The sequence below is a fragment of the Amblyomma maculatum genome, chromosome 4, assembly GCF_055883805.1.
Source record: "Amblyomma maculatum isolate TAMU_Amacu chromosome 4, ASM5588380v1, whole genome shotgun sequence".
NCBI lineage: Eukaryota > Metazoa > Arthropoda > Arachnida > Ixodida > Ixodidae > Amblyomma > Amblyomma maculatum.
This window is the reverse complement of record NC_139347.1, coordinates 145,533,785-145,558,832: the sequence shown is the minus strand read 5'-3', so window position 1 is coordinate 145,558,832 and position 25,048 is coordinate 145,533,785. Positions and strand designations below refer to the sequence as shown.

General features: G+C 44.5%; 1 protein-coding gene across 3 annotated transcripts in view; it reads left to right on the top strand.

Moving 5' to 3' along the window:
- LOC146193257 (uncharacterized) overlaps positions 1-25,048 on the top strand; it is an 88,521-nt gene that overhangs the window by 15,165 nt on the left and 48,308 nt on the right. For all 3 annotated transcript variants that reach the window (XM_084602631.1, XM_084602632.1, XM_084602630.1), the window contains exons 2-3: positions 11,025-11,399; positions 14,365-14,661. In XM_084602631.1, coding sequence (XP_084458757.1) covers positions 11,031-11,399; positions 14,365-14,661 — 666 coding nt within the window. In that variant the 5' untranslated portion in view covers positions 11,025-11,030. The remainder of the gene's footprint in view (positions 1-11,024; positions 11,400-14,364; positions 14,662-25,048) is intronic.

Here is a 25,048-nt window from a genome sequence, read left to right as displayed (position 1 = left end):
TTCGGAGATATCACTGTCTCAATGAGGCCCCACAGGTCACTCAATACAATTCGTGGAGTGTTTCAGATAATGACTTGAAATATTTATCTGAGGAGGAATTACTAGGACTCCGGGACTGAGATGTAACTAATATCAATCGAATCAAAATCCGGATAGACAGTAACGAGATTCAAACTAAACACATCGTGCTGACATTTTCACTGAGCACCCTTTCCGACTCTGTTAAAGTAGGCGACCAAAAACTCAAACTCATACTGAATATTCCCAACCCACGCCGCTGCTACAATTGCCAAAGATATTGACGCAGCTCCCAGAGCTTCCGAGGCCACCTCACCTGTGCAAAATATGCCTAAACGAACGTTCCACCGACAACTGTCACACCGGCGCAACCATTTACGTAAACTGTGAGGGCAATCATCCAGCCTCCTCACGATCTTGCCTACATCAAAAAAGAAAGGCATTGTTACCTTGAAAGTCACTGAGAACATTATTTTCCGAGAAGCAAGAAAGCGGCTTTTGTTAGTGCAAAATCCAACTTACTCTGCGGTGACGCAACAAGGCACAGCGTCACAGCAGACCTCGGCATCTGCCCAGGTCACGTTTACTGACCCTTGTGGCGGGCCATCCGCGCCCGCTGTGGATGCAGCTGGCGCTGCTCCACTACCTCCAAAGCAGGCTTCGCGACCCTGCAGGTCATCGGGGCCAAATGTCTCTCCTCATATAGCGAGGCCTACTTCAAACATTCCGGTGCGTTGTCCACAGTCGTCCAGTGCATCTGAAGATTTAATGGATACGACAACCCAGGGTAGTCCGGCACCACGGCGGAATTCCCTGGATCGGAAAAAGTGCAAAGCCCGAATTACCGGGCCAAAAACAGCCTCGTCTCCTACCTACTCATAAAATATGGCTTTATAATAAGTTGGAATTGCAGAGGACTACTTAATAACTTAGGTGACATAAAGTACTTATTAACGACATACTCATCTGTGGCCTTGTGCTTACAGAAAACGAACGTGAGTCTTCAACGCACGAATATCTTTAAAAAAATAGTTTTGCACTGTAACCGAGAGAATGCGAGCAGGTTCTCGGGCGGTGTTGCCATAATTGTCCAAAGCCATATCGCAGCTCGTGAACACTGGCTCCAAACTCGAGTAGAAGCAGTAGCTGCCACACTTCTTACATTCAATACCATCACAGTGTGCGGTGTTTACATACATCCATACTTCACAATAACACTCCATGATATTCAAGATCTTTTAACCCAACTGCGAAATTCATATTATTAGTTGGAGATTTTATTGCCCACTCTCCGTTCTTGGGGAGTGAAAAAATTAACACAAGGGACAAGATTTTAGAGGACTTTATCTTGTGCAGTAACATTCCCCTGTTTAACACTGAAAAACCTACATATTGCTCCCCATGGTCAAGAAAAATAAGCTCAATGGATTTACCTTTCAGTTCCCCTTCTATTTTAGCCATTTTAAATGGGATGTCCTAAATAGTCCAAATGGGAGCAATCACCTACCTATCACAATCACTTTAACAACATCACCATCAATCATTCTAACAAAGCCGCGACGTTGGAAGCTCCATTAAGCGGTCTGAGAGCTGTTTAATACGAATGCTAACTTAGAAAAACTGTAATCAGAAGGTTTTAACGTTGACGAACTAAATGAAAATTTACCGCTTGTGTCATTGCTGGCGCACGCTTTGCTATCCTTCAATTATCAGGAGTAGTCCAACAAAACCATAAAGCTTTGTGGGCGCATGAACGTAAGGAGGCGAAGAAACAAGACAGTACGGCATGGGGTATATCTCGTTGATACCCCACACAGGAAAATCTTATCATTTCTAAAATGGCTAGAGGTAAAGCACGCTATGTGCGTCGAAATGCTGAAAAAGCGACTTAGCAACTTTACATGTCCTTTATAAACATCGTGCAATATCCAAGAATATATGAGCGGAAGTAAATAATTAGAGGGCAGGTAATCCCCTTTTACAGTCCCCTTTCTTACAGATCCAAATACCCAGACAAGAGTTGAAAGCAAGCAAATATTTTAGGTGAGCACTCATTTATAGTACCTAGTTTATCACGCTATATGGAATCTATTTTATAGTACCTATAGAAACAAAGTTGAAATCCAAAAGTTACCTACAACAGGAAGTATTCAAGAGCCATACAACAGTACTTTTACACTACAAGAAATAAATATTGTCCTTTTTCAGGTAAACAGACTGCACCGGGCCCAAATTAACTACATTATAAAATGCTTGTCCATCTTTCTCAGTCTGCAGTTGAGGCACTCCTGACATTTTTCAATAAAATACGGACGTTAGGAGAAATACCGATAGCTTAGAAGAAAGCTATTATTGCTCCTTTATTGAAACCTGGAAAGTCACCAACCTCTCCAAGCAGTTATAGACTGATAGCCCTAACGAGTTGCCTCGCAAAATTCTTTGAGAGTGTCCTAAGTATTAGGCTCATGATTACACTGCAATTTCGCAAACTTCTTGATACCTACCAATATGGTTTTAAAAAAAACATGTTCGATGATTGGCCATTTTGTACGCTTAGAAAATACATTACGAGAAACATTTATACACGGACAACACTGCCTCGCAGTCTTTTTTTTTTTATTTAGAAAAAAGCTTACGACATGACATAGAGATTCCTAATCCGGCGCGACCTACGAGACCTTGACATCCGCGGCAGAATGATAAAAAGTTTAAATTACTCTTTGTCCCACCGTTCATTTCAAGCACGTCTGGGTGCCACCCTATCAAGAAGTTTCACACTCACTGAAGAATGATGTTCCACAGGGGTGCATCTTAAGAACCACACTCTTTATAATAAAAGTGATTCTATAGAAAACGTGATCCCAAAGTCCGTCATGTACTCAGCGTATGTCGATGAGTTGGAAATAGCGTGCATATCTTCCAGTGTATCAACGTACGAGAGACAAATTCAATTTAGTGTAAATAAGCTAGCCACATGGGCCTATAAAAATTGTTTCAAGTTCTCCACACAGAAATCAGTAGCTGTTGTGTTTTCACCTAGACGCGGTCTCCTCACCGATAGCAAAATCTATCTTAAAAATGCTGTTTCACCTGCAATACATGAACACAAATGTTTAGGCATTACCTTACACTGAGAGCTGACTTACCTCCCCCACATACGCACACACAAAAAGAAATCCTCCCGATCTTTAAACATACGTAAAGCCTGTCCCATAAACGCTGGGAATCCGACAGGATATGGCTATTGCAGATTTATTGTTCTGTTGTTCGCTCGAGCTTGGAATCCCTCGTACCTGAAACGACAGGACGCAGTTCATAACTTAGGCTTTTGTCTATCCACTGGTGCCTACAGGACGTCACCAGTTAAAAGCTTTTACGTGGAAACAAATGAGCCATCTCTTGCATACCGAAGAACCATGCTTACGTTTTCGTACATCCTCAAAACTCGTTCACTATCGAGACGCCTTTGTTACACAACAGTTACAAAATAAAAATCTAGGTCATTGTTTAAAAATGAGTCCCACGCGGTCAAGCCACTGCTACTTCGTTTAGAAGAGAAGTTCAAAATTAAATATACTCGATAAACTACCTGATGTTAAGCATTGTCCCCACCGACTGCCGCCCTGGTGCAGTTTCCCCAATATATGTGACGCAACACTTACAAAATTCCACAAACCCCGGACACCACACGGGCACCTGTTACAAGAGTTTTCGACCCTCAGTGATCAAACCTCAAGTTATAAATCATTTTACACTGATGGTTCTAAAATAGCATGTTATATAGGCAGTGCCATAGTGGAAGACAAACAAGAAAAAATAGGTTACCTCAGTGTGCTACCATTTTCACTGACGAGTGCTATACGATCTTCGTGGCAGTAGAAAAAACGATAAACGAGAATAAGAAGAGTGTAATTTACACCGATACCCTATAAGTGTACCAACAGCCCTTCCCCCCAGAAATTGTATACACAATTGATCGGCGATATCATACATAATATATCAAAAACCACAGCACGAGGACAGAGCATACCATTGTGCTGGCTTTCAAGTCATGTTGGATTTAAAGGCAATGAAAGAGCAGGTGAGTGTGCTGCACAAGCACAACATGAAAAAATTAAGAACGTTTGCATTCCCTACAAGGGCAGCCTGGATAGTACGATACAAGTTGAAAGAAAAATGGCAGTAAGAATGGAATAAAGAATTGACAAATAAACTGCACTAAATACAACATGGCAGATGAGAATGGTAGTCATGCTCTCATCAAGAACGTTTCATTGAAGTCATCGTATGTCGCTTGCCCATTGAACACACACACACCTTACACAGAGCTTTATTCTTGCAAAACAGGAAAGCCCGTCATGCGAACTGTGTGGAAAAGAATTGACAATGATCGACATTTTATACTGATGCAAAACACTGGGCAAGATGAGAAGAAAACACTTCCCACTATTCTTCAATGAGCATGTTTCTTTTCATCCTTGTCTATTTTTAGGAAAGGACTCACCTGTCAATACATCGTGTGTTGTTTCATTCCTAAAGAAAGCTAAGCTTTTAACCATTTATAAACCCCTTCACATGCATAACACACTATACCTCGTGCTTGGCGCATGACGGCCTTAATAGCCAATGTGCCATTAAGCCCAACTAAACTAATTATAAACAAGCCGGTACAAACCATGCTGCTAAAGGTGTGATGATTTACTCATAAGTCACCACATCTTAATTTCCTGCACTGAACTAGCGCTAAGCACAAATATTTTGCATTACTTTACAAAAACCCATCCCATTAGACCCCATGCTCCTTTTAGGTGAAGCACTTCTTGATTCTACGCAGATTTGTAGGTTCCTCAAATATGCCAGCATTCAAAATGAACTGTAAAATATAAGCTATACTATTATCAACGCTTGTCAAAACCCAATATAACCAAGTATAAAGCAGTCATAAGTTACGTGTCCAAGCATGCATGAACGCTGAAGCTTAATCTATCTCTTCACCAAAACGTAATGCAGATATTGAAGGACTATTGATCGGCCCATATAAAGCATCCCGGGCACGCTCAACCTTCACCTTAAAAGTTACACGGAGTGTCTTTTCATTCCACTACTATTTTTATATTTTTGATATAGGTTGCTTTAGGGGGGAGGAAGGCTGGGTGTCATTCTCCATAGCTTCAGTACTGAAATTGCCTTCCGCAAATACATTTTAATTTGTTGTTTCATGATTGCGTCATGGTTTTGATGCCATATCACGTGGGTGACAAATCTCCGACAGTTCTGACTCTAATATGGTTCAGGGTGGGGGTGGTAGAACTATATAACGCCAGATTCACATACGCATATCACTGCCTTGTCGTGGCGGAGAGGCTTGCGAAACTCGATGAAGTCCTGAGCTCTGCTGTGTAGGGCCACCCAAGATAGACAGGTCACGGCAGAGAGTTCTGACAAAGTGTGATTCACTGGAGAAGGTGATGGCAACCCACTCCAGTATTTCCTGCCAAGAAAACCCTATGAAAGCGTGGCGTGACATGGTTCATAGGGTCACGAAGAGTCGGACGCGACTGAACGACTGAACTGACACATACAGGTCCAGCCCTCACAAGTACTAGATGGAAGCCCATAGTTCGGGACCCCAGTGGGGTCTGCCGCCGCCCGGGCTCACACGACTAAGGTCCGTTGAACCGGCAGGTTAGAGCAATCGAGGAGGGTCGCCCCCAGTCCTTAAAAGATGGGTTGCGGTTAGAGGGTGATCTGGACCTGGAAGGACAGTTAAAACCATGTGGTTTTTAATGTGCATGTAAATGCATGCACATTAAATTCCTGCATGTAAATGTGCTGAAACACCTGTCGAGAAGGGAGGCTCAACAACAATCAAGTATTATAGAGGAAGCGTAGGAGCGGCTCATCTTTCTTTGAAACGCCTTTACAAAGCGGAGGGAAAGGCTTTGGCCAGATTGGTTCTAAGTGACGATATCTTTGAAAGTGTATGTTAGATTAGGGTTGGGCTACGTTGATTGCTTTTTGACCGAACCAGCTGTATCAACTTCGCGTAAAAATATTGAAACCGCTCAAACTTCGCGTTAGCAGCAGATGCAATGCATTACCTCGACTTTTCATTTCACGAATCCTTAACTTGTTAACATCTCCCTAAAGTCCTCTCTCAGCTAACGTCTATTATCCTATAGTCACAAAATACCCACCCAGAGTACTCATCAGGAACAAGCCCCGTAAACCCACTGCCATTGTGTTTAAAGAAAAACGTCAAGACATGAATGTAAGTGAAATATTTACTTTTGTCTCAATGTGTGAGCAGCTACCACCATGGTATTTCTTTCTCGATGTTTATGAACTCACACTAACACAATTTCAGAGAACGCACACATCACATGAGCTTATTTTGCAGGAACACTATGCTAAAAAACACCAGAATTACACCGCATTTATACACATGACTGAAAAACTGAAGAATGTCAGAAGTGCGATAGTACAGGACGAAGCAGTGAAATCAGTCACACTACCTTAGTGTGAATCTGTTTTTACTGATGGTATGTTATGTAGTTTGTGGCGCTGTGGGGCGGGTAAGGAATGAAAACATCAGAAATAATCCTATTGAATAAACTGTTTAGTGTCATCACTGCATTAACCTCTAGAAACATTGTTTCACCTCTGATAGGAAGCGTAATGCACAACATAGTAAAGGTCTTGCCACAAAACACATATTACATTCTGCTGGTGTCCCTGTCATTTTGGGATTTAATGCTAATGAGGGACCACACATGTGTTCTGCATAAGCAAGAACCATGAAATAAAACCTGTGCCACACATGAATTGTATAAAGTTAGTAGCAGCAAAGAAAAGCTTTTGTGGCAGCCTGTTGTAGAAAATCAAGGAAAGAGTTGCATTCTGTAAAGGCCATTGTAGGAGAATAGAGATCAGGCCGACGTCAGGAACGTTTTATTGAAGTTATTTTATGTCATCTACGCATACGACACAAAAACATCACCCATAATCTCCTGCTGACGACAAAAGGCAAACCAGAAAGTTGTATGTTCGGTGATGAGCTCACAGTTAATCACATTTTAAAGTCGTGGCTATCACTTGAACTTAAGAAAATGCATTTTACTCTATTGTCACTCAAATTTATATATCATATCTGCAGACCTAACATAACAGAACATCTAACCTTGTGTTTGGCGCATGATATCCACGTTAGCTTATGCGCCATAAGATCACATACAGCTGACTCCTTTCACGAAAACTTTTATATATTTTGTTGAACGAAAGGTGCAGTGTCGGTTTCACTTTTGCTGGAATCCTGCATTTGTCTGAAGTACATAAGTCATCGCATCGAATTCCTATAGGTCGTGTTCAGTATCGGCTGCTATCCACACTGCAATTAAGACGACAGGAAAAATGAAACTTTTCCGCTTCCGCTTCTGGTCCGCCATAGCCGTCGCCGTCGTCACATTGTCGTTTGGTTGGGGTAGTTGGGAGCGTTGGGAGATCCATGAAGGTGTGAACTCTATAACTTGCTGCAATGAAGGTGAATTGCGCCGTCTGCGTCTACTGTCGGGTAAAGAAAAAATGTTGAGCTGAGTGAAAGATTTCAGACCAGTGGTGTGCGGCATCTCCGCAGGCATATCGTACCACACATGCAAACGTGCGAAACTAGCGACAGTGAAAGTATCGAATGGCATACTAAACTAGTGCATTCCGTCTCGGAAGCAGAGATTGCGCACATAAGATTGCGAAAGAGCCGCACTTCGAATTGCGATGACATGCTACGGCTATCGGGAAAGCATAAGCTTCACTGCTTTTTTTAATATTACACACATCCGCAGCCTCAGAAAGAGCATATTTCCGTATTTTAGGACACTGAACATAGAGGCAGACTCGGCACAGTGCTAACCGATGGTCGACATATTAGCGGTAACGTAGCTGGTAGCTTAAGCCAAAATTTCCTTCATGTTTGAAAGCTCAAATTTCGACACAAACTCTATATCAATGCACATTTCATCCCTTTCAAGTTGTAGGAGTTCAATATGAACACACAATTTGGTTTTGTCTTCATAGCGCTTTTTCACTGTAGGAACTATGCCTTCCATGTAAGCGCATGGACGAAATAGGGTCTCCTTGATCATACTGTGGTCAATTTACGGTCGCCTCTGAAGAGCGATCCGCCCGTCCGCGGTAGCATTCACACGGCACGAGAAATAACAGACGACAGGGTGGACTTCTCGCTCTAGAGCACTGCACGAGGGGAGAGCCTTGCGCGGGCGCGTTGTCCAAATTAGCTGTTAGAGTTGGGCGCGGCGTTATATGCACTTGTTTTCTTTTTCCTCCATGTCTGCTCTGTGGCTATCTCCATCACTCTGATAAAATATGCAGACGGTTTCATGTTCAGCAGGTGATTGCACTCACAAACTTCATAAACATTACTTTCAACCCTCGGAAACGAACCATTCGCTATGTGTAAAAGCCGAAGCTAATTCAGCGTAGCTGTAAAGCGGTAACCGCATGAGGCGACAGCCCCTAGCGATCCGTCGCGCGACGCCGTCGCCAACACCTGTCGTTGTCGCTGGTGCATACCGCACGGAGGGGCGGAGCTCAGCGACAAAGAGGCGCGTTTTCAGCGTTGCTCTGTTACCGCCGCCTCGTCACTTGGTCAAGGGGAGTGCAGAGACTATATCCGTTATTAGCACTAAAAGTACCATAAAACATTGATGAAATTTCTTGTAACGCTTCGCATTTTGAAGGGTCAGAGCGCAGCAGGGCGCTACTACACTGCGATGCCGACTTGCATTGCAAGCAGTGACTTTCTCCTGCTCGTTTCGAAAATTAGCAATATCTAGCCACCCTAGCTTTTTTTTTCTTTTACTACTCTTCCAAGTTTTTACTGAATTGTGATCAAAGTGAGCGCGTGCAGGCACCAGGTTCTTCGCCCAAACCGGACTAGGAAAACAAACTTCACACGCAAAAGGAAAAAAAAAGCCAAAGCGGAAGTTGAGCATCCGAAAGCCTTCAGCGATTGGCTGCCTCCCGAGCCACTTTCGGGCGACACGCGAAATTTTCTAAAAACCCAGAAACTGAGCGGCAACGCTTTGGCGGCTCTCAGCCCGTCGCGCGACGGCGTCGTGCGGCATGTCGCGGCGAATTGTCGCCTCGTGCGGTTAGCTCTTAAGCGCGCTAAAGCACTAGCGATGAATACCTTCTATCTTTATCACCGTACCAATGACCTCTTGCGAGTTTTTCTATGTGACTGTGGGTAACAGACATACCGCTGCGCGCAGTACAAACATCGGACTAAGATGATCGGAATACCGATTAGCGTGGCGCCTGTTCGTGCCTACTTCGCACCCGGGCAAATTAGTCCCTTAAACCTGTTTCTTTACATTCCTCCGGCATTTCAGTGCATTACGTGTTGCGTAGTGGATGCTTGAGCACAAGGGGGGTGGCTAAAAAGCTTTCCCTAGGCAAATACAAACAATGTCGTTCATGAAGGATCGGAACTGTGAAAGCGGTGCTCACTGATTTAAGCAAAGCAGCGGAATCACTGACGTAGGTGCGCGTGAACAGTGTGCTAGAATCTTCAAGTACTCTATTATCAGGTCATGTCGGATCACAAGAGCGCTTTGCGATTTTGTCTGTCATGAACTCGGCATGCAATAAGTTGATAGCGTCGGCCCGTCGCCTCGACCAAAACAGTGGCGGACGACGCCCCCCTCTTCACTGCCACGGTTGCCAGCAGTCTTCTTACCGTGTGGTGACATCATGTGAAATCCACCTATTGAAGTTAGCCTCCGTCGTGTATAGCAAGTGAATACTAAACGAGCAGGAAAATGGTATTAGTCTACCTTGAAATGTCCACAGTGAATGGTTGCGCACCATATTTCATAACAAATTGCGTGGATATTTACTTCGGCCCCAATTTTCGACTGAAGTAGCTGCCCCAGTTTCTTGTAAAATGTTTCGTGTTGCAGTGTTGCATAGCCATGACGTTCAAAGAACGTTCATTGCACGCTGATAGCGGAATAGCGTCTCATTGTTCTTGTCTTTGATGTAGTTGACAAATACAGTGCTACCTTCCTTGCGCTGGGTACACAAAAACGAATTTAGGTCTGTGGAAACATGCGGAAGATATTCGGTAATCCTTCTACAAGTTTTAACAAGAACTGTTCTATTAGATAATTTAGAAAGAATGCCAAAATACTAACTCTTAAAAAGAAAAATAACCATTCCTGTATACGATGTTTAAAATTTCGACAATATTTTAAAACGTTGCATTGCTCCTGAGCAGCAAACATTGTTGAGAAAACGAGGTTTCTACTAATGGTGTCACTTCAGGAAAAATGCGTATGAAATAAAAAGGAAAGAACGGCAGGTACAAATAGCCTTTCGAATAATAAGGCGTTCGGCATTAAAATTTCACGCATCGTGCCTAATGAATCAGTAAACTGCATGCCCCTAATGTTTGTTTTTAATATTTTGGGTATTAAGCGCGGTGGAGCAGAAAACGAAAGCGCGAAGCCCACACACTCACCGATGAAAAGGCTTCTTCCTATTTCCTAGGGTGCTTTTGCGTTCCCATTCCCGTACATTTTGCCCATATAGACTTTCGGAAATTGGGAAAAGGGACACTTGTTTGAAAAGGGAACAAAGGCATTTGTTCTGGCTCTATGATGATGATGATGATGATGATGATGATGAAAACTTTATTGAAACGAAAAGGAGAGGGGAATTTATGCAAATATTGAATCGATACCGCTGTTCTATAAATTCGCTTCTTTATCATGATAATCCAACTACCCTTTTCATTGATCCATAAACTTCTTTGTTGTTATCTTTTTCTTTTTAAACTATGCTAGCATTCTTCACAAGCTGTTATTTCTAGAAAGAGGCTTGAATGGCGAAATGACTAGATGTAAAACACTTGGCTATTAGTGTTGCAGCCGGGCGCATGGCTTACATTGTACATGCTGCTGTTGTAGCTTCCGTGTGCTTTCTTGCAGGGCAGCATGGAAAACTGTGACTTGCGCAGCGCTTTGCGGAAGTATTATAATCAGCGTCTCAATCCAACGCCGGGACAAAGTCCTAGACGGATGGAAATCCGAACGCCGTACAGCGCATCCAGTCTAAAATTACCCTTGCTTTGCACCGATGGCCCTGGAAAGACATGCCACCTACTGAAGAACCTGATACCTGTCAATGAACTACTGTATCTGACTGCGGCTGAAGCAGTAGCGATTTCCCCTCAAAAAGTGGCCATTTGTTTCTTCGAGGGCATTATGCACCAAGGATATTGCAATGACGCACTGATACGCGAGCATGCTGCCATCTTTCTCCAAGACATCCTCACTGTTCATCGCTGCGTGGAATGTGTTGAGGTGAGAGAACTACATTTAGATCTATCACAGGGCTTGTTGAGACAAAGTTTATAGCGACAGGAACAGGCACAGTCGACAATAGAACGAAGTTTTGAAAGCGCGGTTTCATTTTTATCTGCAAAGCTTCATAATGCGTTAACAATTCACGCAATATATGTCCATTGCTCTCGCTTCTATAATCAGCCTGAGTGGGATGAGTTCAGATATAGAAGCCCTGATGTACACATTTTTTTTTTTGTTCAAGGATAATATTCTTGACGTATTTCAGTAGTTAAAATTTTGCAAAATGTTCTGTGACGACTAGGCAGTAAGGTGAGCTGTTTAAAGAGTGCCGGTGTACGGGCAAATAGGAAGCGCGGCAGGCAGAATTGAGCAAGGTCTGAGCTGAAGTTGGCGGAAGTAGTTAGTGCTCATAAAAATTAGAACAACAACAATATTAGTTAGTTCGCTCAAGTGTCTCATTTAGGAATGGATGGAAGCCGGAAAATGTATTTCTGTTCAACGCCATAAAAATCGTGAACCTGTGTTTTAAACCTCGAGCAGTAACAGCATGGTCGCAAAGACAGATATATTGCTTGTCCCTCAATCAAGGGCGTTGACAAGTAACCGCAATCTTGGCTATGATCCTCCAAACTAGCCACTACTGCCTCTAGGTGAAAATAAAGGCAATCAGGTACAAACTTGCATTAGTTTTGTTTTTGCCCTCTAGGCAGTATAGTCTAGGCGAGAGAACAGGTTGTAAAAACGCGATATATATATATGAAATCTGTATATTACGCATCGCGCTTACAGTTAGTGACATTAATTAGGATTAAGGCTGGTAGGTTCTTCTTGTCAAAGCGCACGACACTTGTTGCTCTGACTTCTAAAGAGAGTACTGGAATACAACTACAGAAAGACTCGCGCTTGGCAGTCTGCCACAGGATACGTTGGTTGGTATTCCAATGTTCCATTGAAGACAACTGTGACTGTTGCGTACTCTGCAGTCAAGTACGTCGTTCATTCAAGAGTTTTCTGGGGTTCTAGCGACCCCTAGAGCAATAAGTGCATTAGGTTTTAAAGGATATGCTAATGCATTAAAATTTATGAAGTTGCAGAAATACTTCCCGTTATGGGAAGATTAGTGAAACTTGATGCCAAATCAGCTATTAAAACGTTTATTTTAACTCTTGTGTCTGTTGAGATAGCACAATATATACACGTGTTTTTTTTTTTTCTTAAGCGACAAATTCGACCTATATGAGACAGGTTAAAACCCTGCTTAAGCAGCACATTTGAGGCGTACTCCCCGTGATGCTAATTGTTTTGTTCTAGTACACTGTATTTTTTTTTTACATATTAAGCATGTGAATGATTTTTTGCAGAAGGAGGCCCCAAGGTGAAAACCGTCAGGGGGGCCTCCTGTGAACCAGTACAACAGGGAAAACACAAATATAAGACAGCAAAACAAGATAAGTGCACACAAAGGATCTAAATCGTAAAATACAATTTAAAGAATACAAGGGATGCATGAAAACACGTCAGTATAAACATAAATACAATTTTAAAAAACGATAACAAAGTAACCAATACCATTGTCAAGGAATGACAGAGGAGGGAATGAAATCTTATCAGTAATACAGAAAAAAATCTAAATAAAAGAACATGAGAGTTGATAGGGCATAAAAATTTCGGACACTAATCACCAGCGGTAAAAAAAAAGAATAGAAGAAAAAGGAGAAGGAAAATGAGCACAGTGCTAATGCAGTAAAATAGCTCTTCAATGATGATGAAATGAGTGTGATGTGCGTAGTGATTTCAAGTGAGTGAGTAATGAAATTCAGATGAGTATCGCTGCAAGGAATACTAACTGCTCAGCATAATTAGTACGAATTTTTGGAAGAAGTAGTTTGTTATGTTCTTAAAATCTTGTTATGGTTTGTGTTTATACGAATTTTGCAAATGACGAAGGTACGAATGGTGGGTGTTGTATTTCCCCACGATGGGGGATAAGCAGTAAGTGAGATGTCTATGTATGAAAGAATAATAAAGAGAGTGAAGAACATGCGGCTGAAAATAATGACGTGTTCTAATTAATACGCGAATTCCAAAAGCTATTTTAGAAGTTATATATTTATTGTGCGTGTCGAACTTTAAGCTAGTGTTAAGCATAATTCCAAGACATGTGGCATTATCTGATGCACAAATAACATGAGTAATAAAGTGAAACTGTGGAGGTATGTATATATTTTTGTTGGTGAAATAAAAAACTATGAATTTAGTTTTCTGAGGATTACTCTGAAGTAATTTTTTTTTTCACACCACAATCCAATACGATGAAGATCTTCGCCTAAGTTAAATATCGATATCACTGGTAAATATAGTGGTGTCATCAGCATAGAGTATGCAGTTAGTTTGTGGTTATTAAATGTGGTGTTCCCCAGGGGTTCATCTTGGGACCCCTGGGGAACACCACATTTAATAACGGCTTGGTTTGAAATAGCATTAGAATATTGAACAACCTGAAGTCTATCAATAAGGTAGCTGCGTATTAGAGATAAAGGGGTGTCACAAATTCCCAGATTCCGGTGTTTTAGAACGTTATGGTTAATGGTATGAAATGCTTTTGTGAAATCAAAAATAACAAAAATAGATAATTTTGTTTCAAATGAACATTAGTGCTTTGTCCGCTATTCTGCACATAGTTCCCAACAGGTTTAATAGGTGAGCACAATTCCATGAAGCCGCTTGTGGCTATTAATAAAAGGAATGTAAGCGCGGCTTTTCCCGCTGCTCTGGTGCCCCCAAAATTTAATGTCTTTTCCAACTTTGCTTACAACCACCTAGCGTTCTAGCGTCGACATGAATTTTAATAAAGCTGGGCCTATATGAGGCCTACAATTGTAGCCTTTAAAGATATAATATGCATCAACTTCGCATTCTCACTGCACCTTAATTCTGTGCTGCTTCTACGCATATTTTCCAGATTGTGTCTTCACCGCGTGGGTACCGGGGCTGCGAAATGGTCCTCTTTGACAGCCTGAAAGGCAATGTGTGGCTGACCAGCCTGCGCCTAAGTGACTGTGCACTGGATCCCAGTTCAACGTCCTTAGCTGCTGTCGTCATATTCAGCCTGCTAAATCTTCATCTGCAAGAACTCTCGCTGGACCTTATCCACTTTTTTCTCGAAACACCTACATCGCTGCATTGTTTGACCGAAGGACTGCGGCTCGCTACAGAACTCAGGAAGCTTAAAATCGTCGAAATCCATGTCGAACCTCAGGTAATACCATTGAACTCTATAGCGTTTGTCTGTCCTAATCGCTCGCGTTCTCCTCTTATCGTGTCCTCATCCTCGTGAGTAAAGTAAAGCGCCTGCAGGATGAACAGCCTTCATTCGCATGCTGACCCTCGGCTCCAGCGCATTAAATTTACCGTATCTTCAAAAACTTGGTAGCGGTGCACACGCGACAACTCGGCCCACTGTGTACGTCAAAAAGGGGTGCACCAAAAATGTCTCCGTTTCGCATTTTTTCGGTATTGCCTAAAGGCAAAGCATCTCACCGTCTCTTAGAGCCAGTAGGTCTTCATAGACGCTATTAGCATTCCGGGCACGCCATCCACCTACTGCAGAACAGTAAATGTTGGCCAAAGATGTTGCATAAAAAACAATTTTTTTTTAATCTTAAAGGTTCTAAAATCCAAGATAGTGTACGTGAGTCGCAATAAACAAACTGGACAGCCCAAAATTGTGAATGCGTCCAAACGTTCCCAGAAATAAAAGATGGCCTGCTCTCCCGTTGCCCAAATATAACAGTTACAAAACAGTTGCAGTGGGCAGCTGTTATGTACCTGGTCGACGGTTGAGCCGCACCTCTGTTGGTCACTTGGTGTAGCCAAGAGAAAAAAAAACGTGAAGAGCCCGTACAGAGTCCCAAGCTAAAAAGAATTTGTGAGGAAACAAATGTAGCCAGAAGAGAGCGGCGCAGAGCTCATGGTTCTTCTTTCTACATCTTCTGAAATATTCTCGTTGGCTAGTGAGAAAATCAGTTTTTTGTTGCATATATATGATACAAGCATTGCTCAAATTCCTCTCCACAAGTGATCGCAAAAACGCTTAAATATTTCATTGAAATACCGCATTGGCGAATATCGTAATCGCCTGTAGATATTGTTAAGTGGTGACAAGCGAAGAGAACAGCACAACATGGCGATAGGGTGAAAAATGATTTACTGGTTGGCCTAGCACGAGGGCTCCTCTCGCGCCACTGCCTATCTTCTTCTTCGTAACACTTCCCGGGCCACCGAGCGATAGTCCCGATTGAAAGTGATGGTGTCGTGACGGTGAGGATGTTCAAGGAAAGACAGGAGTGAATGACTTGCGTGCTATCACGATGTCTGATGCGTGGGTAATCCGCCTCCCCTGGAGCTGTTCAGCCATCCGTCACCAGAGTCCATGGGACCGACAGCTCGAGGTCATGTCGGGCGGCTTGGGCGGGGGTTGCGTATTCATGTCCATTGGTTCCTTCGGGTCATTCGGGTCTTTCGGGTCCTTCGTCTCGTTTCTGGATGGTCTGTCTTTCTCCTTGTCTTCGGGTCCGGGCTTGGGGCTGGGCGGTGTTACCTGATCGGGTCTGGGCTGGAAGGGCGGAAGCGAAGCTGCTCGGCGATGTCCCTGGGCCCTCGGTCGACGGTCCCGGCTTACAGATGGCGTCGATGCTCCAAAGCGAGGATGGGGATGACGTACGCCGTACCTCCAACCAAAAGTGTTACATGGTGACAAGCGAAGAGGACAGCACAACATGGCGATAGGGTGAAAGATGATTTAATGGTTGGCCTAACGCGAGGGCTCCTCTCGCGCCACTACCTATCTTCTTCTTCGTAACAATATTACGGCAAACCAATATACTCTGTATTTGTTTATTTTTCGACAGCCGCCGGCATGGGGCTTTATCACTCGAATTCTGGCGAGCCTATCAATTCTGTTTCCTGTTTGATTATGCTCGTTGTCGCGAGATGCAGCTTTATCAGTTTATTTGTCGCACAAGATGCTCTGAGATGTTTCTGAAGGATTCCGACCACTCGCGTATATTTCTGCAATGTTCTAGGTTGTACTAGTCACCGTTTGAGGTTTTTTCTCGATCTTTCTTCGCAGCTTTTAAATCGAACGCTGACACGTGAAAACGGAAGTCTTAGTTCGAAAGTCGACGAGCACGTTTGTTGCTATCCCTGCCGCCGAGATGCTTAGTTCTTTTGTTGGCGTACGTCAGCCCAATATTGAGTTGATTTCTGTACTATGACGCCTGTATCCTCTCTTGGTCTCTATGGCCTTGTGACAAAAACGTGACAATATGTTTTCACGTTCAAAAGGTAATCATTCTTACAAAAATATTATAAACATATGGTGAATAGATAATTTAGGGGTTTTATTGGATTTTTAGAAAACAAATGTTTCACTGCCGTCCTATAGTGTTGCGTTTACGCCAGTGCGTTTTTTGTGCAGTGTGGGTATTTTTTACAATTCTCGTTCCCATCGTAACCACAATTGAAAAATATCTTTCGCAACTTTGAATGAGCAGCTCCTATATCCGTCCTTCACTCAAGATGAGTATTTCGATACTCCTGTGCATGAAGACAGCGATTTTGTAGCGTTTGCGGGGTGAGGTAAGCTTATTGGTAACAATGTATCCACTCGCAGTATATCCATCCCAATAAACGTGGTACACCACCACCTCCTCAACATTCTTCCGGCAGTTTTCGTCATGCGACAAAACAGCTTTCTGAGATTCATGACGTGTGAAGGTGGAGGCGGTTGTGGCAGACTGTGTTCGTGGTTTATAGGGTGGTTGATAGTGGCCAACTCTTCTTTAATGATGTGGCGGAGGTCGGCGTCATTAGAAGGAGGAGACGAAAGATCGCACCCGTGCCGGCAGAAAGGGCTGAAGGCTTGGGGCTCCTCGCACATTATCGCTCGAATCATGGCTCGTAGATCGAGGTCAGTAGATGTCGGGACTGTAGTGACGCCGGGCTGCAAACGGGAGGGATGTAGCTGGTCGAGGCATTGGCAGGTCGTAATAATGGAATCAACACTTGATGGATTCTGGGCAACTAGAGTGTTATAAGCCATTGATTTGATTCCTTTCAAGACATGGTGTACAGGTGCTCACAGAATAATTCGGAGCGCCGCGAAGGCGGCCGGGCGCCGGCGAAGCGCGCCTGCGGAAGGTTAGAGCCACGTCTTGCGCATGCGCTGGTTCCCTATCCATGAAGCGTAGTTCCCTAGTGAACCTAGATTAGCTCTCCCTGCTCCTAAATGCTAGCGCTAGGGGCCTTTTAGCGGAATGATAGGAGGGCTAGATGGTGCAGTGATATGCTGCTGTAGCAGGCTCGCCGCGGTGATATCTAATCGCAGGTTGATTGTTCGTGGCGTGTTGGGACCTGTGTCTGAATCCAATGAGTGACACAACCAAGCTTTCCGTCAATCTTTGGGAGCTCTGCGGATGGGTTACAATCGGACTGCTGGCCACATCATTCGTTAGCTGGGCGTGCGAAACCTTATTTCTAGTGATTTGAAAAACTTTGCGAGCTTCACTTTATATAGCGACTAAAAGGAACATTTTGATCGAGGCGTGACGGATCCGTTAGCGGGAGTGAGAGGGCTAGCGGCAATAAAATTCATTTATACATCAATTTAGGTAGGGTATTTTCTAGTTCCTCCTTCACACACAGGACGTAATTTCATGCGCTATATAAGTTTTCAATCATAGCTCAAGGGTAGCATTGTGGTCCGCAGATATTTATGCACTGATTATTTGCAGTATCTAGTCGCTTCGCTGTTGTCCATGTGCGAGTTTTCTTAGCTTTCATCGCGCCTCTTGTTCGTATGAGGAGACACCAAAAACTTTAAGATGGGCTAGATGGTGCATTGCAGCTTGAAGAAAGGTATAGCGGGCAGGGAATGCACACACAATCGAGAAAGAACGACACGGGACAGCGCGTGTCCTGTTTCGTCTTTTTCTCGACTGTGTGTATTCCTGTGCGCTATTACCTTTGTTCATGAGGAGACAATGTTAATCGAGAGTAGGACATGCGAGTTAAATGTGGAAAAAATACTGTAGAGAGCACTGTGCAGATACTTAACAGAAATCACACTGGGTTTATTTATCCCATTGATCAAATTGATTGTATATCTCAAATATGCCCTAAACACGTTTTTTGCATTATAACCGTACACCTCACGACACGAATAATAAGAGCCGGTAGCGTGAAGTTCATGTGCATAAAATATGGGCATAGACATACGGCACTTATTCATTATTGTGAAAAGAAAAGCATTTATTCTCGCTCCTTAACCCAAAGCATTGAACCACTGATATTTTGTGAAAATGGTGACTTATTAGCGATAGAAAATGAAAATCACAGAATAACGCAAGAAGCGTAGGGCTTCTTACGCCCGGCTAAAGAGTTCAAAAAATGACAACCTATGCTGTCATTTATGTCTATGCCAGCCATTGAAAAAAAAAAGAGTGAATTTCTCGCGAAACGAATGCAGATACAGAGGTAAACACATCGCAAATAAGCCGCACGTGACAGATTACGGTGAACAGCGCGTAAACGCAGATGGCGTCACAGACACCGCCCCGCCCACCTCTTGTCAGCACTGACAGGCCCCTAGCACTAGCCTTCTGCAGCAAGGCAGCGCTAATCTAGGTTCACTAGGGAAGGGAGGTCGCGCACGCGCAGTGAGTCTCTGTATTCTTCCGTCGGCGCACTCCTTCAGCGAGCGGCAGCCTGTCCGGCGCTCCGAATTATTTTGTGAGCACCTGTACACGTTCAGATTCCGGCATGGTGGGACTGATACGCCGACAATATATATATATATATATATATATATATATATATATATATATATATATATATATATATATATATATATGAGAACGGAGCGCCCTGCTTTTTTCTGTCTTCATCATCTTCTCTATATTCGCTCCTGCACTGTTCACTTCGTCGTCGCCCACTACATCAGATTTGGCCACGACTGCGTTCGTCCTTAAATGGAGCACCACCCCATCGCTGACATCGCATCTGCTGCACATGGCGTTCTTTTTTTTTCGAGCTGTCCTCCTGCGTAGCCATGATGATTTTCGCAGCGATAATCTTTGATTATTGTTGGTTCAGCGATTGGCGTCTTGCTCTCTGTGCGGGACTCTTTGGGCACTTGCCACTTGGCCGTTCTGCTAAGGTCTTGATGACAGTCATACTCCTGTAAGTTTCTCCAATGCCAGTTACTTTTTTTTGACTACCTGTCCTTGCGCAGTATTCGATCGTTTTCCCTGATCTGAAACTGCCCTCGTGAGATATCCGCAGTGGTGACCAAAACTAAAAACGCTTCACTGCAATACTTGTTGCTGCTGCCACCGTTTCCACCGGAAGCACCGTGCCGTGCCGTGCACAACTTCACTCAGTACGCCGGTAGACGTGGGCTCGTTTCTTCCCGAAAAACGCGGAGCGTTTCTGGGCGGACTTCACATCTAGCACACTGGCATTGGCCGCAGTGAGGCCTTTTTCTCGTAGAATTACTTCGTATTCAACTTCCTGCCCTTTCCGGATGCGGAAAAGTTTACGGGAGTGTTGCAACGCGGTGCGGTGGACAAAAATGTCCTCGCCTGTGTGGGTGCCGTTGATGAAGCTGTAGCCACCGATCACGTTAAACCACTTCGCTGTTCCACCTATCCGCTCTCGGGAAACATAGCCTCTCTGCAGGTGATGCACCGCTTCCTGTCGGTGCTGCATGCGGTTAGCCTCACCTTCAGAATGCTCGTCCACGGGTGGGCTAGGGCGGTACGGCACGAGCGAAGCTGCACTTCGCCGTTTTTGATGGACAGAGCCCTGCCCCCGGACATGAGGTTGTCCCCACCCAAGATGAGGTCAGCAGGCTATTCCGCAAATACCGGGATGCCCACCAGGACTTTGCTGACAGCCTCAGTGCGGATGCAGATATCGACTGCACCAACGGGAACGGCGCTTCCCCTCAATCCTTGCAGTGGAGACGAGGTCCAGTGATTCATGATGGAAAATAGCGCGAAAGTACACGAAGGCCGGAAGGAAGTAAGACACGGACAAGCGCTAAGCCGTGTCTTACTTCCTTTCCTCCTTCGTGTACTTTCGCGCTATTTTCCATCATGAATGTTAACCAACTCGCCCAACTTTCGGCATTACTCCAGTGATTCACCGGGACAGGTGTGTGGCGTTGAAGCAATGCCGTTTTCTGTGCGCCGGTGTCAACCAACTTCCCGATGCCGTCGACATGCACCGGCAAGAAATGAAGAGAATGGTTCTGGAAGTTTATGCATGGGCTGGCAGCATGCTAGGGTGCTGCCAATGTCCCGGCGGAAGCAAGAACCCCTCGACGAGTGGCGGTGTAATGCGAGGCGGCCGCCCTGTGGCCGAAGATGGGCAAACTGTTGGTGTCCAATGTGGTCATAGTGGATGCATGGATGCCATCATGAATGCCGTCGACAATGTATTGCTTAGAAGCGGACGCAGGCCACTACATACTGCAGGCCAGAAGAATACGGGCCTTGTCGTAAATGTACAGGGCGACGTCCTCATCTGGAGACTGGCGCCGCGATCTCATCGTCGTGAATTTGACGTCGTACGCACTGGCCAAGGGTGTTAAGGCGGCAAGGCGGGCAGTGGTCCAGGCCAACCAAGTGGTGTAGTGGTGTCTTTCGTACAGGTGCCAGGCTCGAGCGGCACCACGGAGACGGTCTTCCGCGACGGCGAGCGTGGTGGCGGGAGACCAGGCAGAACGCCGGGCAGCAGCGTCGACAAGTTGAACCCACACTTCGGCGTCATCAGAAAAACCACGGAACTCCGGAAGAGGTACCACCTGTACTGGGCACCCAGAGGACAGCGAGGCGTTACCAATCGCTGCAGTGAAAGAAGCGGAAAACTCCCAAAGGGTGGAGAGGGCTTCAGAAAATTGGGCAAGGGCCAAATCCGCCGAGGGGGCATGGACGCCGTTCTAAACCGGGATAGAAGTCCCAGGCACCAATTGAGCCGGCGGTGTGACTTCCCGGCCGCTACGAAGGAGGAGCGGATAAGGGGAGGTCTGGGTCTGGCCTGCCGTTAGTCAACTGCGCCATTGTAAAGGAGAACAAGCAGAAACATGGCCGTTCTTCTTCTTCTTCTTCTCCCTCGTTGTAATGGCAGTTCTTTTAACGCCCTGCTTTTTTGTGTCTTCATCGTCTTCTCCTCCATCGCTTTTGCACTGTTCTCTTCGTCGCCGTTTAGAAAATTACGGTATATATATATATATATATATATATATATATATATATATATATATATATATATATATATATATATATATATATATATATATAAGAAAGAAGCCAACAGTCTGCGAGGCCAAGGAAAGCATTGGGGATTGTATTTTGTCTTTTTTTTTAAATATGACTTGGATAATCACAGAAATTATAATGTAAACTGTTTAGGGGAAAGATATTTATACACAAAGTAGAAGAAAGGCAACGTGTCGATGGTGGGGACCGAACCCACGACCTCCGAATATCGCGTCCGGTGCTCTTCCAAATAAGCTACATCGGCCGCTGTCCCCCCTGCTACTTCCTTGGGTATTAATGTTGTGTGTATACGAACCTTGAGAGCGTTCACTAGCGCCACCCTCAACCATAGCGGCGGACGTATATATATATACAGGTCTTTGTGACCTGTTGAAGACTATCAAGTTTTCTGAAGTGATATCTGCGCATACAGGCCGGCCTGAGCGATAATATATTTGTTCCGGAGCGCTGAAGTGCACGGACCATCCAGGTGCTGAAGTTTGAAACACCTAGTACCCTTTGTAGTAGCTTTCTCGGTATGAATTTAAGACGCCTCTCTGATGGAACCTAGGACGCGTGTTGAAACTCGATTGCGATGGCCGCGTTTCGATGGAGGTGAAACAAAATAACGTCAGCGTGCTGTGTCATATATGTGCAGTTCACGAACACCATTTGTCGAAAGCAATCACAGGTCTATGCTGTGCCCATGGCTCATATCTCTTTAGGAAGTTAAATGCGATGTTCTACCCAATCTTGTCAATTCTCATTAGCCAGAAGAAATAGCGATGCGACCTACATGTCCCCCCGACAATCATCCTAAACGTCTAACCATAGTATATCTGATACAGCATTGAGTGTATGGTTTCTCAAAATAGTATTTTGAAGTTAGGATTGCACAAAAGCTCGGACTTTCATAACAGTTCACAAGTGAGATTGTTCTTGCGCTCACACTCTATTTCAACACCACAGCAGCTACTCCATGAGCCCTTTACGAGCTCATAGGTATGAATAAGTAGAAAATTATAGCTTCCGAGAGCGGTGGTCTTCCGGAGCTAGATTTCGAAGTTATGCTGAATTTGGTTCAATAATTGTTCTCCCAGATAGGACGCCATTTTCAAAGTGATGTGGACATGATCGGATAGGATATCCCCACGATGTCGGACAGAGTCGATTTCATGAGCGTGTGGAAGATATCGGTGACTGGGTGGGTCCGAATGCGTTCGAACCTAACGGGAGACAGTGTCCGCAATGAAATAATGCTCATTTCATGTACGCAGAACAACCTTTTGCATAGTTAGCAATCTGGTCGAGTGTGCAGTGCTTGATGGCGTTGTATAGATAAAAGCAACAAAAACCAGTTCAACTTCATTTATTTCCAGTATTTGGAATCTGGATGAAGACTCTTAAGTGAAAATTTTGCGCTGTTTGAATCAACCTAAAATTCACTTGACATCTAAACGTAGACATGTTAACTTAGCCGACTCTAGATGACACCTATTACTCACAATTCTGGTAGATGCGTGTACAGTATTGACATCAGCCCAAAATTTGCACGTAATTTGGAGTCACTGTACCGACCACTCTTAATTTAAGAGAAAATTTAACGCAGGAGAAAGCCTTGCCTAGGACGGAAACAGAAATCGAGTTTTAGAATCAAGTCGCATGCAAAATTATGTAAAATGCAGGTCGTAATCGTATGCAGGTAGACGGAAGTTTTATCCTTTACAGGCTAAATGAGGAGTGATGCGCACGAGGCGACCAGGTCGGCGGGCCGGTGTCAACAAATACTTCCTTCTTTTTGGTCTGTTACTCCAGCCCTCTCTCGGGATCGAATCACAGCCTCGGCGGCCGCCTTTCAGTGGAGGCGAAAAGCAAGGCATCCGAGTGCAGTTCGATGTCAGTGCACGTTAAAGAACCCTAGGTGGTCGAAAGTTTCGGAGTCCTCCACAAGACCTGTGTAGCCTGAGTCGCTTTGGGATGTTAAACCCCACAAACCAAACCAAATCCACCATTCACTCTGTATCATCATTTTCTTTCAGTGTTACGATCTTCACTGCCACTTTTTCCCGCTCTTTATTTTTAATGACGTTTTACATTAAGCATTCCCATTAGCCTGTATAGAGTATATTGATTACCTTTAGCTCCCCTTACTGAGCCGTGGCCAATCCCCCCTTTGTGACTGTAAGTACAGTACCATGAGCTAAGGAATGACAAACACGACCTAGCGCAAGCCCACATCAGAAGTGAAAGGCGGCATAGAGACTAATATAGAGATGAGCCGCTTCACAGCTCCCTTCCGTAGAAATTTCCAGGCGCACAACCAAAAGACGTGCTGGCTGAAGTTGCTGATGTCTTTGAAGGCTACTGCAATGGCTTGCGTACACATGTATTGAAGTGTCAGTACCTTAGGTGCATTTGAGATCTCTGAAGTGGAAGGTAATGCGTGCTATGCCAGTCTAAAAGACGCCGATGGATGTTAACAAGCAAACCGGCTCACGGCGAGGAAGCTTGTAAAACTGCGCACCATACCTTTCTATGAAAAACAGTCACGGCGTTTTCACGTGACAACTAAGGACCATGGTGTCCTTCATTACCGTAACTACAGTACCTAGAATATACTGGCTAGTGTGACGAGCGCTTCCCTATCGGCGAGGATGGCGCTGTTTCCAATGAAAGCCAATTGTTAGCGGCAGAGGGCGCTGCTTGTCGGGAGGGTACCACTTGAGCACATGACGCAGTTTTCTCGCTTCGGAATACGGCAATCTGTTGGTGTCGTGCGTGCGTGTGAAACCAGCTTCTGAGCGTCTTTTGCTTTCACGAAGGTGGAGCAGTTCATTTACGGTGTAGGTGTTTGCTCATGCGAGTCGTTCCGCACTTCTACCAGCTCGGCGACGATTGCATCGGGCTTTTTTTTTTTCGCGTTTTGTGCGCGCGTTCTGTGCTCGCCATGTATCCCTTCTTCTTTTTTTACTGTGTCGCCAGTGGTGAAGCGCAGTTCCTGATTGTTGTTTCCCTAGTGCCTCTCACTAAACTGCAGAAAAAAATGCTTAAGAGAAAGTGGTGGTGCACAGAGAAGACTTGCTTTCTTGGGAAACGGGGCTACCGCTAGAACAATTGGACCGTACGTATTACTGCGCTATCTGATGCTACGTAAGTACGCATTCTGTAGAATGGGAACAAAGCATCGATAGAAAGAACAGAAGGTAAACGGCAACTGCTTTTGTTTGCGAGAAACATTTTTAGGGCATGCAGTCATATTCACAAGGATAGAAACTTGGGCGAGTCGGTATACGGTGTTCTAGCTATGACAGTGTGTAGCACAAA